A 13,006-nucleotide genomic window follows, 5' to 3' on the forward strand; every position below is an offset into this window, starting at 1 on the left:
TGCACATCCCCACCCTGACCGCTTAGCCTGGCAGTGCTTGAACTCTCCTTTCGCTCTCATTCATTCGACAGTCCCGATGTCTAGGGTTTAAAAGTAAGAAATGTCAAATCATGGCCTTAGGCTGGCATTCAGCTTAACAAGCACCGCCTGGGGAAAGAAAAACTTTAAATACATAAGCATAAAAGTAACCTGTAGATGGGTTATAAGGAGAGAAAGGTCACTTTCATTTGTCAAAACAGGCTCCTCCTGAGGAGTGATAACTTCAGATGACTTTCAGACTCTTCCTCCTTGCAGTCAACATTCATTTTCTAATCACTTACTGAGCACCTATGAGGTCATACAGGAGATAAAAGGGTTTCCCCTATGGCTCAGTGGTAAAGAATCCGCCTGCAATACGGGGGACACAGGAGATGTGAGTTCAGTCCCTGGGTCAGGGAAGATCCCCTGGAGGAGGGCATGGCAACCCACTCCAGTGTTCTTGCCTGGAGAATCCCATGGGCAGAGGAGCCTGGCGGGCTGCAGTCCATAGGGTTGCAAAGAGTCAGGCACGACTGAAGCAACTGAGCACAGCACCGCGCAGGAGACACAAAAATATGCGAGGTAGGGTGACGCCTTTAGCAGTTTCAGACCTACAGGTTAAAAAAGTTTTCAGTGAGGTAAAAGATGTTAAGGGGCCTAAGGTGGCTGGAGTGCTCTGGGCATTCAGAGACGGGAATTCTCCCCTGAGGAAGGGGATCAGGCGTCTGATTCAGGTCTGGGAGTACAGACAAGAGACACACGTGAGATGTGCATGTGTGTGCGTGTAAGTGTGCCTGGGTGAGTGGGGGAGGGGATCTGAAGCAGGAAGAACAGACGGTACAAAGGCAGGGAGCCCTAGAGACCAGGCAGTGTGCAGGGAAGAGAACAGCCAAACTGAATGGAAGCAGAGAGAGGAACAGAAGACACTGGAAAGGAAGCGTGTGAGCCCATGGCTGAGAGCCCGGGATGGCAGAGTTTGGACTCCATTCCCACTCGTCTGGAACTACTCAGTCATTCACCAAATGTTTCCTCATCATGATGTGAAGTGACGTGAAAGTCGCTCAGTCGTGTCCGACTCTTTGCGACCCCATGGACTCATCCAGGACTTCTCCAGGCCAGAATACTGGAGTGGGTAGCCTTTCCCTTCTCCAGGGGAATCTTCGTAGCCCAGGGATCGAACCCAGGCCTCCTGCATTGCAGGCGGATTCTTTACCAGCTGAACCACAAGGGAAGCCTGTTTCCTTATCATAGACCCCATCAGATAGAGACAGAAAAACAACTCATGGGCCCTTGCTCTCACCACGGAATTCCATGATGATTTAACTTTCTAGAAGGATAGTTTAAACTCAAAGACAGCTTATTTAGAGAAGAACAAAACCAGCCAAAATGCAACACTGGTGACAAGAATTTTTCCTGTTTTTGCTAAGTGATAAGCTGTCCCAAAAGTTAGTCACTAAAAACAACACTCACTTGATTGCGTACTAAATTGATTCAGTCATGTCCGACTCTTCGCGACCCCATGGACTGTAGCCTGCCAGGCTCCTCTGTCCATGGGATTCTCCAGGCAAGAAGGCTGGTGTGGGTTGCCATGCCCTCCTCCAGGAGATCTTCCTGACCCAGGGATCAAACTCATCTCACTTACATCTCCTGCATTGGTAGATGGGTTTTTTACCACCAGCGCCACCCGGGAAACCCCGCTCACTTGATTCCGTACTTGTAATTCTGCAGTTTGGGATGGTCTTGATGGAGACAGCTTATCTCTTTTCCATGTGGTGCTAGCTGGGGTAGCTTGATCGACAGGGTCTGGCTAGAACGGCCAACTTGTGTCCTACATCTGGGTCTCAGAACTCACCATGGGCTGGTGTGGCCTGCACCCTGAAGGCCTGTGAGCTTTGCAGTTGCCCAGCCTTGAGGCCAGAGACAGCAAAGAGCCGAGAGATGGCAATGGGACATTGATGGTTTCTTAGACAGGGGATCTGACACAAAGGCTCCTGGAGCAACAACTCACCATGTGCAGCAGAGGGCAGGTGGGCCATGCCAGCAGCCTCCTTCTCTACTCCAGGAAGGAGGAGGCTACCATTTACAGGGGGGAATTGATATCAGGTGGCCTCATCAGTTACCAGGGAATAATTAAGCCTTATAATTAAGAGAATTGTATAGTCATGTGAGTGAATCGGGGACTGGCCAAGCAGGACATACCCAGAGAGCAAGAGAACAACCTTCTTGAGAGGGGGAACCCCATAAAAGGGGTCCTCAGTTCTCCTCCACATGGCATCTCCGTGTAGTTACCTTGGTCTTCCTTCCAAAACGGAGACTTCAGCTGTTTTTCTTCCTTCCTGGTAGTCTGGCTGTTGATGCAGCAGCTGGCTCCACCCAGACTGCAAACCAGGAAGCTGCTGGGGCTCTTAAAGCATAGCTAGAACCGGCACGTGGCCCTGCCAGCGCGTGCTAGTGGTTACCGCAGGTCCCAACTGCTACGTCACTTCCTGTCTTGACAGGAAGCAAGCAAGCCCACTCGTGCCTGGCTCCAGCCGCCCCTTCTGCCCCCTCCCACAGCCTGTCCCTCCCAGGACACATCGCACCCCCTTGTCTGTGTATGTGGTCCTGTCTTTGGAGAGCTAGGACAGAAAACTGAGCCCCTGGTGCTCAGACTGGCATTACGATCCCCCTGCAGCATCTGTGGCCTTGTGTTTTCCAGTTTCAAGGCTGGACATAGTTGGTCCAGGTATGACCCAAACGCCAAGATCAGCAGTAAATACCAGGATTTCCAGGAGAAGACTGAGAAGCCATCTGGCTGGAGGGAAGGTGGGAGGGACTGTGAGATTTTCCTTCTTGTAAGATTTATAAGACTTTTTGCTTTTTATAAATCTATAAGATTTTTATAAGAGGGACTGTGAAATTTAACTCATTATAAGATTAATGTGACCCCACTTATAACTAGGATTGATCACCAAAAAACTGACATAGTAGCCAAGAGATGATTAATAAAAATGTATACTCAGGACACATAAAAGCAAAAGTTAACTGAGTCAAACAGAAGAGCAGCAGTGGCAGGTTTTTTTAATTAGTTTTATTTTTTTACATTTCTAACCATCCATCAGTTATTCCATAACAAGGCAGTGTGCTGACTGAATGTAGGCTCCTGTAGTCAGGGTTTGAATTCCGCTTCGATTAATTTCTGGGTAATCTTGGGCAAATTAATTTCCCTGGGCCTTAGTTTTCTTGGGCTTCCCTGGTGGCTCAGATGGTAAAGAATCCGCCTGGAACGCGGGAGACCTGGGTTCGGTCTCCAGGTTGGGAAGATCTCCTAGAGAAGGGAACGGCTACCCACTCCAGTATTCTGGCCTGGAGAATTCCACGGACAGAGGAGCCTGGCGGGCTATAGTCCATGGGGTCACAAAGAGAGCGACTTTCACTTTAGTTTTCTTACCTATAAAATGAGGGTACTAATAGTACCTTTCTCACAGCTTGTTGTGAATATTAAATAATATTTGCAAAGTGTGTAGTACCCAGTGAACTGTAAACATGCTCAATACACATTATTCATTATTAGTATTCCACATATTACCATTACCTCGAGGTTTTTCAACACATGCTTCATCGATTTTTTTTCTCTTTATTAACTCTTGTTTGGAATGATCTTGGAGACACTGGCTGTTGACAATGATGAGCATCTAGAAACTGCCCTCCACACTAACTTCTTAGTACCTTGGCCAACTCTAAATAGGTCTCGCCAGAAAAAGGTATTAATAGCAAATGGCAAAGGATCAATAGCAGATTAAAAAAAAAACAAAAAAAAAAACTTCAGGTAATATTCTCCTAAACCTTAAAAATTAAAAAGAAAGGTTGGTCACAGAGATATCCTTAAGAAGAAAAATGCTGAGAAAAAAGCACTGAATCCACATATACTTTAAATGTTTTAAAGAAAGGACGCACCTTACCATCAAACTTGTGTGGAAGAAAATGAGATACGCTATTTAGAATTTACTTTCGATGTAACTATGCAATTCCACGGTCTTAAGTTTGCCATCAATTGCTCTCCCAACATCCCATTTTCTATTGCAATCACCAGAGGCAACGGAGCATCCGAAGGGTTAAAAGAGGGGGACTACCAGCCCCCAGCCATGCGCTCCGGGACCCACCTCCCTGCTGCTCTGTGTTTACAGGATTTTATTTGCATAGAAGAACTGCAGGAGCTCGGGATGGTAGTGGCTCTGAAAGAAATTGGCAAAGGGACACGTGAGGGACGGATCCAGTAAAGCTCCTCGACTCTAGAACCAGTAGATGGTCATCAAAGGCTGAGCTTGAGGGTAAACAACTTTCAGGTTCTCAGAGGAGGAGGCATCATCACTGGCATTCACCCAGAGATCTAAGACAGGTGGTGCCAGTGGTAAAGAACCCGCCTGCTACTGCAGGAGACATAACGCAGGTTCCATCCCTGAGCCAGGAAGATCCCCTGGAGGAGGGCACGGCAACCCACTCCAGTATTCTTGCCTGGAGGATCCCCTTGGAGCCTGGTGGGCTACAGTCCATGGGGTCACAAGGGGTCGGACACAACTTAAGCGACCTAATACACACACACACACGCAGAGATCTAAACAGGAACTGCCAATGTATTCTGTGCACAGTCCTCCGGGCGTTTTGCCATTTACATTGCGTTGTGGGTCAATTACAGTTGAAACATACAGTTGTTTTATGGGGGCAACTCCCTGGTGTGCCGACCACCTTCCGCCTTACACCGGCATCGACTGCGCAGGGACTGGAAGAACGTCTCCTGCCCTCGCTCACTCACCAGCTGCCGGCAGAGCTTAGGGTTCCTTTGATCCTCCTCATTCTGGAAGCTGTAGTCCTTGCTTTGTCTCAGATACGGAGAACAGGCTCGAAAAGTTGTTTTGCAGGCCTGAGAGAAATAATATTACCACCTAATGGTCACAAACGTGAGAGAGTTTTATAATTCCAAGCGAGGAGGAGGAATGCGCCGATCTGTGGTCTAGGGACCACTGAGAGGGTGAACTTCACTTCCAGAAAGTTTGAAAATTTGAATCTTAAAGGATTTCTGCTTATGTTTTTTATTTTATTTTTTCAAACTTTAAGCTTTTTATTTTGTATTGGGGTATAACTGATGAACAATGTTGTGATAATTTCAGGTGAATGGAGAAGGGACTCAGCCATGCGTATACATGTATGCATTCTCCCCCAAATTCCTCCCACCCAGGATAGCACATAAAAACTTTGAGAGGATTTATGCTTATGCAATGACCATGTCTATAACTTGGGCCTGTAGGGGAGGGCAGAGCCTGGGTTTACCACAACACTTCCTGTCTCATCAAAAGTAGTGCTGGATTGCTATATTTAAATGGGTAACCTACAAGGACCTACTGTAGAGCACAGGGAACTCTGCTCCATGTTATGTGGCAGCCTGGATGGGAGGGGAGTTTGGAGGAGAAGGGATACGTGTATACGTACGGCTGAGTCCCTTAGCTGTTCTCCTGAAACTATCACAACATTGTTAATCGGCGATACTCTAACACAAAATAAAAAGTTTAAAAAAAAAACTATTTTAAAAAGTCATGCTAGATTCCTAAATTCAATCTCAATCTCTCTCTCTCCCTCTCCCTCCCTCATGCACCGCCTTAAAGAAGATCAGTGATTTAGTGGAACCCTTTGCTGGGCTTCCCTGATAGCTCAGTTGGTAGAGAATCTACCTGCAATACGGGCAACCTGGGCTCGATCCCTGGGTTGGGAAGATCCCCTGGAGAAGGAATAGGCTACCCACTCCAGTATTCTGGCCTGGAGAATTCCATGGACTGTGTAGTCTATGGGGTCTGACCAAGAGTCAGACAGGACTGAGCGACTTTCACTTGCTCCTGATGGTTTTGAAACTCTCACCTGCTCTAAAGCAGCCCTGAGGTCCACCCAATCCCATGAGGACACATTTTCTCCAAGAATGAAACAAAAGTTTCATGGCTCAGACAGTAAAGAATCAGCCTGTAATGCAGGAGACTCGGGTTCAATCCCTGGGTCGGGAAGATCCCCTAGAGAAGGGAAAGGCAAGCCACTCCAATATTCTTGCCTGGAGAATCTCTTGGACAGAGGAACCTGGAGGGCTACAGTCCATGGGGTCACAAAGAGTCACACACAACTGAACGATTAACACACTTCTCATTGGAGGAAGAAATGGCAACCCACTCCGGTGTTCTTGCCTGAAGAATCCCAGGGACGGGGAATCTGGTGGGCTGCTGTCTATGGGGTCACACAGAGTCGGACACGACTGAAGTGACTTAGCAGCAGCAGCAGCAGCACTTTTCATAGGAAGCTAAGAAGCCAAATCTGAACCAGGTGGAAAATCTGAACCAAGTGTGCTGACAAAAGCTAGCTGGGCATGAACGAATCTCCTCTGAGAGGAGCTGCTGCCCTAGAGAGTCAGCCAGCACCTCCCTGCCCCGTCTCCATTAACCTGACTGTATCTGGCATTGACAGGGGCCAGAACCAGGCAGGCAGGGCAGGAGCAGATGGAAAAGAACACCCCTGCTCAGAGAGGAATCAGGTAGCCATCAGAGAGGCACTTTCTCCAGGACTCACACGGACGCTCCTCTGAGCTTCCATGATGGAACTGGCCGCAGTGGAGGGCTTGACATCCCGACTCAGCAGGGCTGCCTCCCCGCTCCCTCCGCAAACGGTGCTGTGGTTCCAGGTGTTTGGTTGCCAGGAGAGGCTCAGACTTACCTTGGCCACCTGGGGATTCCTGTCCTGTAAGTGGGTCAGGAGGGAGTCCTGAGTCTGCTTCACCTGACGGGTGAAGAAGCTCTTCCACTTCCGTCCAGCAAGGTCAGCCAGTTGCCCAAACAAGACAAAGGCCGAGTATCTCAGGCTGTCATTCTCCTGTGGGTCCCCCGTGAACAGAACAACAAACCCCGGTCAGTACCACAAAGAGCTGCATCACGGGACAGCGCGGCCCTGTTCCCTGCACGTTCCAGGTGAGCCCTGACCTCCCGTCTCAGCACTTGGCCAGCTGGGCTGGGGGATGGAGAGAAGACCCCCGAGTCTGCACTGAGGCCCTCCTCCAGCAGACACGGGCATCACTGTGGCTACTCCCAGCTCCCCAGATTTTTTCTTCATTATTCAACGTTGTGGAGATTGACGATGTTTACAGGGTTTGAAATTCAAAATAACCAAGTATTATGGGCTTCCCTGGTGGCTCAGATGGTAAAGAATCTGCCTGCAATGCAGGAGACCCAGGTTCGATCAATTCAAAATAAACCAAAAAGGTTTATAAAAAAAAAAAAAGAGTAAGTCTCCTTCCTACACTTCTCCACCTGCCACCAAAGTTCCCTCTCCACAAAGTCATATATTTTGTATGCAGCCCTTCGGAAAATTAAGAAGGAAAAAATATATATATATTATTATATAGCCCTTCCCACGTTTTTACACAAATGGACATGGACCATTCCACTGTTAGGCACCTTGGTTTTTCATCAGTCTCTCTGGGAGCTCTTTTCCATGTCAATCCAAACAGAGGTTTTTGGCGGGGCAGGGGGTGGGGGGTGGTGCTGTGTCATAGTTCATTTGACCCACTCCCTGTTAATATTCCCAGCATTTTTGCCAGGCCATCTCTATGTTGGTCTGAATTCTCCCACATGCAGCAGAAATCATTGATGAGGAACAGAGAACCAGAGTGGTAACCCAGTCTCCTGACTCATGGTGAAGGAATTTTTATATCAGTGTTTCCTGATCCTCACCAGCTCTAGGTGAACCAGAGGGAACCGGACTTGGACGGGCCTCCTCACACAGACGTTCAGCAAGACTGGACACCACTGATCTCTTGTGAAACAATTTTTAGCATGTGTAACACATACAGAAATTGCTTTAGTGTTGCACTTTCTCCACTGTTCTACCGGTGTGTGTGTGTGTTTAATTCGATTCAGCTGGCGCTCACGGAGTCCTGACTCCATCTGAAGCACTACCCTAATGCTGTGAGATGTACAGAGGTGTGTAAGGGGCTGTCTGTCCCCCCGGGAGTCTGACAGTCATCTGAAGGGGACATAGCACAGGCAGGCAGGGAAGAATGCTCTGACAGAGTTACAAACTGTCAGAAAGAGCTCCCCACAAGTATCCCCAGGTTTCACTTTGACAAGGGCTCTCTGATCAAAAATCAGTCTACCTAGCTTTAAAAAATGATTGCATGAGAAAATGGGTTACCTCTTTACTCATTAAAGCCAGACCTGGGGCAAGTTCCTTGACCCTCCCGGCCTCAGTTTCCTTAGTCACAAGATGGAGCTGATAAAAAGAGCTCATAGTCCATTAACCAAGAAACATGGGGCCAGAAACTTCTTGGAATTCCATTTTTCACCTCTCAGATTTGGTGTCCTTAAGCGTTTGTTTTATGCATTACATAACACTCCCACGGAAGGGTCTGCAGAGTACCCCCTAAGCAAATGCGCTTGGAAAGGGGACTGAGGAGTTTCCCCTGAGGCCCTCGAAGTCCTCGTCCTCCCCGGCTCCTCCTCCTCGAAGTCCTCGTCCTCCCCCAGCTACCCCTCCTCGAAGTCCTCGTCCTCCCCAGCTATTCCTCCTCGAAGTCCTCATCCTCCCCGGCTACTCCTCCTCGAAGTCCTCGTCCTCCCTGGTTCCTCCTCCTCCTCAAAGTCTGCGTCCTCCCCAGCTCCTCCTCCTCAAAGTCCGCGTCTTCCCTGGCTACCCCTCCTCGAAGTCCTCGTCCTCCCCGGTTCCTCCTCCTCCTCGAAGTCCTCGTCCTCCCTGCTACTCCTCCTCGAAGTCCTCGTCCTCCCCGGCCACCCCTCCTCGAAGTCCTCGTCCTCCCCGGCTAGCCCTCCTCGAAGTCCTCGTCCTTTCCAGCTACTCCTCCTCGAAGTCGAAGTCCTCGTCTTCCCCAGCTACTCCTCCTGTGCCCCCCGCACACACGACCTTAATGCCTAACTGCTCCTCTCCTCTGGAGGAAATCCAGTTTGCCGGGACCGTGGTTGCTGATGTGCACAAAGAATCCTCCCTCTTTCAAGGCCCATCTTTGACCACCATGTACACACACATAGGGTTCCATCACCTAGGATTCCATCACCTGCCCGCCCCCCACCCCGCCCCACCCAGGAGGATTCACTGTAATGGAGCCGTGAGTATATACACTCTGATGACGTTGACTCCCACATGTGTTAAATGACATTCCAGAGACTTGATAGATTAGGATTGATGCCCTGATCCCCGGTCCTATTTAAAAAATCCCTCCCTTTTTCCCTAAGAGTCCTTTCAGGACTCTCATGCCTGGAATTCTAGAATAAAGGCTTATGCTGCGCCCCCACCCCCACCCCTCAAGGTCGCATGGCAAACAAGCCCTGGCGATTAAGATGGCACCTCCAGAGAGACTTAGAGACACCTCCCTGGAGATACCTGCTTAATACTCCAGGGAGGTGGAGTGGAGACCTCCCTCCCCACCCCAGAGAGCCCTGGTTCACATCGAGCACAGGCCTCCCTGTGAAGGAGGGGAGGCAAATGTCCCAGCAGCTACTCATAAGCTTCAAGCTCCATACTTTGCGGGTTTCTCTTCCTCCGGTGGGGTGCAGGCACCCGGCTCTCACGGAGTTACTCCTGAGGAATCAGGTGTGAGGAACTCATGCAGGATGCTCTGTGAGTAAATGCAAGGTCTGCTCCCTGCTCTACAGGTCTTGCGTGTATGTGTGTATGTGTGTGTGTGTGTGAACTATGGTAAGCTAACTGATCAGCTGTGTGTGTGTGTGTGTGTGTGTGTGAACTACAGTAAGCTAACTGATCAGCTGTGTGTGTGTGTGTGTGTGTGTGAACTACGGTAAGCTAACTGATCAGCTGTGTGTGTGTGTGTGTGAACTACAGTAAGCTAACTGATCAGCTGTGTGTGTGTGTGAACTACGATAAGCTAACTGATCAGCTGTGTGTGTGTGTGTGTGTGTGTGTGAACTACAGTAAGCTAACCGATCAGCTGTGTGTGTGTGTGAACTACAGTAAGCTAACTGATCAGCTGTGTGTGTGTGTGTGTGTGCGTGTGTGTGTGTGTGTAACTATGGTAAGCTAACTGATCAGCTCCCGAGCCCTCACATTCTGTGTCCATGCACTTTTTGTTCAGCCTGCCTTGTCACCCAGCAGTTAAGAGGGCAGGCCCTGATTGTAAAGCAAGTATCCAATTAAAAATCAATTATAAAAATTAAAATAATAAAATAGATAAGCAACAAGGATATATTGTACCAAGAATTACAACCATTATCTTGTAACAACTTTTAATGGAGTATGAACTGTAAAAATACTGAATCACTGTGTACCTGAAACTAGTATTGTAAATCAACTATACCTCAATAAAAACAGAATTCAATTAAAAAAAAATTTTTTTTAAACAGGAAAAAAAAAAGTGCAGGCCCTGCACAGAGGGCCTAGTTTCATACCCACTGACTCACACCACGATCCCTGGGAAAGCTACCTAACCTTTCAAGGCCTTGGTTTCCTCCTCTATAAAGTGAAGATAACAGCGCCTGCCTCACCGGGTTATCATGAAGGTGAGATGATCCATGTAAACTGCCTGGAGACAGGCCTGCACACAGTAAGACCTCACTAAACATGGACTATGCTGATCATCACATTTGTAAGAAACCATTGAACACACGTGAGCGTCATCATCGTTAAGTGTGTATATACGCATCGGTTCTACTATGATGAACACTCCTTGAGGGGTGGTGATGGAATCCTTAATATCTTTATATGTCTTCCATAACCCCCAGCACAGTACCAGTCTCTCAACAAGAAAGTTGAAAGTGAAAGCCACTCAGTCATGTCCGACTCTTTGCAATCCCACAGACTATACAGTCCATGGAATTCTCCAGGCCAGAATACTGGACTGAGTAGCCTTTCCCTTCTCCAGGGGATCTTCCCAACCCAGGGATCGAACCCAGGTCTCCTACATGGCAGGCGGATTCTTTACCAGCTGAGTCACAATTTCTTAATAACTAGCGAATAACAGAGGCCTTGTTTCCTGAGCAACGCATCACCCAGGGCTCACATTTGACTTTAAGAACCTGGAATTTTCCCGCATCGTCTCACTTACGTCATCGAGCAGAGTTCGGGTCTGGAGGGTGATGTCTATGAAGAAGGAGCCCAGGGCTTTCCCCTGCATCTTGCCCAGGATGATGGTCAGGGTTTTCATGCTTTCATGGATGACTTCAGAACTCACCGGGTCATACAGACCATGCACCAGCAGATCTAGGATAATCTTCTTATACTTTCTCACCTGTTAGCAAGGTTTGGAAAGTGTTAGCAGCACAGCAATCGCTCTGCAGGGGTTGGAAAGCAACTCCACTTCTAATCATCCAATAACCTGGGGCTTTGGACTAAGAGGTCGTGGCTTTCTTCAGCACAGGATGCAATATCTCTCGGCAAAACAACAAACACTTTCACTAATCTGACCCAAGAACCCAGCTCGGTCTTGGAAGCACGGAAAGAGCAGTCTAGAGCCTGGCCTGTGGGTGGGTGAGGCTGGGGAGGGCATGTTAAGGAGGGTGGTGGGCTGGGTGACCTAGGGACCTGTGGCCTATTGGGGATTTTGACAGGGGATGAGACGAAATGGTCACGGAAGTGGACAGATGCTGAAGGAAGAAGTGGGGAAAACATCTTTTCCTAAACAAACAAATTCTTAGAAAAATTAAATTCTTCTACTAAACATAAATTCTTAGGAAAATTAAATTCACCAGAGGGTGATGTCCAGCTGTGTGTTAACCTTGCCTGCGGTTCCGTATCCCAAGGCTGATGATACTGAGCAATGATGACCCTGAGCCGACCCCAACGGAGTCACATGAGCATCTGTGCAGTCTCCTGCCCTCGAGGGTGGAAGGAGCCAGTGACTTTGAGAGCTTCTGATCTCTCAAAGGTCACGGTGGTGATAGACGTCGTTCCCATGGTTCCCTTAGATCCCATGGCAGACAGGAGCGGGAGACACTCTCCTGCTGACGATGAAGAACTAAAGCTGCCGTGCTGTGTGAGGGCGGCCTCTGGGAGCCCATGGCCAGTCGGCAAGAAAGGAGGGACGTTAGTTCTACAACCGGAAAGAACTGAATTCTTCCAACAGCTCCCAAAGCTTGGAAGATGACCCTGAGCTTCAGAAAGGAATGCAGTCTGGCCCACACCTTGATGGCAGCCTTGCGGGCCCCTGGGCAGAGGACCCAGCTGAACTGTACCTGGACTCCTGGCCCAAGGAAACGGTGAGATACGAACGCCAGGCCATGGAGATCCTTTACACAGCGTGGACCCCCAGCCCTGGGGACTCCAGGCCACGAGGGCTGGCCGAGTGCCCCCTGCCCTTCCTACCTTGTCCGGGGTCTCACAGGCCATGGTTCCCAGGCCTCTCATCACCATATGACGCTTTTTAACACTGGGGTCCCGGGCTGTCTCTGCCAAGATGAAAAACACATTCTTCAGAGGTTCCTGCTTCTGGAGCCTCAGATTCCAAGAGACCTAGGTGGTGGGTCAAAAATACATTGATTTGGGAGTGTTCAGAGTGGCACCCTACCCATCACCAACCCTAATCCCTCCCTGTAAGAAAAACCTGTTTTGCTGCTCCATTTTACTCCTTTCTCCGCCTAAAGACACCTGGCTTTTACTGGGAATATATTGTTTAATCTACATATTGGAGAAAAGAATGGAGGAAGAGAAAAAGGGGTGGAGAAAAGTGATGCAGAGCTTATGTTGAGGTAGGTTTGGGGAGATTACAGAGAGGGGTGCCTGGGCAGCTGTGGATGTGACACAGCTGAGACAACGGGGCTTTAGGAGCATTCATGAGATCTGAGAAGCCCAATCTCTTTAAACAGGACAGGGGAAGCTGTGTTCCCCAAGTCCCAAAGAAGGGTTTCCTTGACCTTCTTCCTCCCACAGCTCTTCTTGTTTTTCTGCTCCACCTTGTAGCTAAACCTTGAAAAACGTGTCTATACTCACTTTCTCCAGCTGCTCCATTCTCTCTTGA

General features: G+C 48.9%; 1 protein-coding gene across 3 annotated transcripts in view; it reads right to left on the bottom strand.

Moving 5' to 3' along the window:
• Positions 1-3,068: 3,068 nt before the first annotated feature.
• MRO (maestro) overlaps positions 3,069-13,006 on the bottom strand; it is an 84,290-nt gene continuing 74,352 nt past the window's right edge. The window contains exons 4-8 of one of the 3 annotated variants that reach the window (XM_024984281.2): positions 12,355-12,501; positions 11,099-11,281; positions 6,745-6,900; positions 4,811-4,918; positions 3,069-4,232 (exon numbers count right to left, since the gene is read on the bottom strand). In XM_024984281.2, the coding sequence (XP_024840049.1) occupies positions 4,179-4,232; positions 4,811-4,918; positions 6,745-6,900; positions 11,099-11,281; positions 12,355-12,501 (648 nt within the window). In that variant the 3' untranslated portion in view covers positions 3,069-4,178. Of the gene's footprint in view, positions 4,233-4,613; positions 4,919-6,744; positions 6,901-11,098; positions 11,282-12,354; positions 12,502-13,006 lie in introns of those variants that run through there. The other 2 variants (XM_005224179.5, NM_001034552.1) reach the window with 2 other exon arrangements.

Source organism: Bos taurus, chromosome 24 (genome assembly GCF_002263795.3).
Source record: "Bos taurus isolate L1 Dominette 01449 registration number 42190680 breed Hereford chromosome 24, ARS-UCD2.0, whole genome shotgun sequence".
Lineage (NCBI taxonomy): Eukaryota > Metazoa > Chordata > Mammalia > Artiodactyla > Bovidae > Bos > Bos taurus.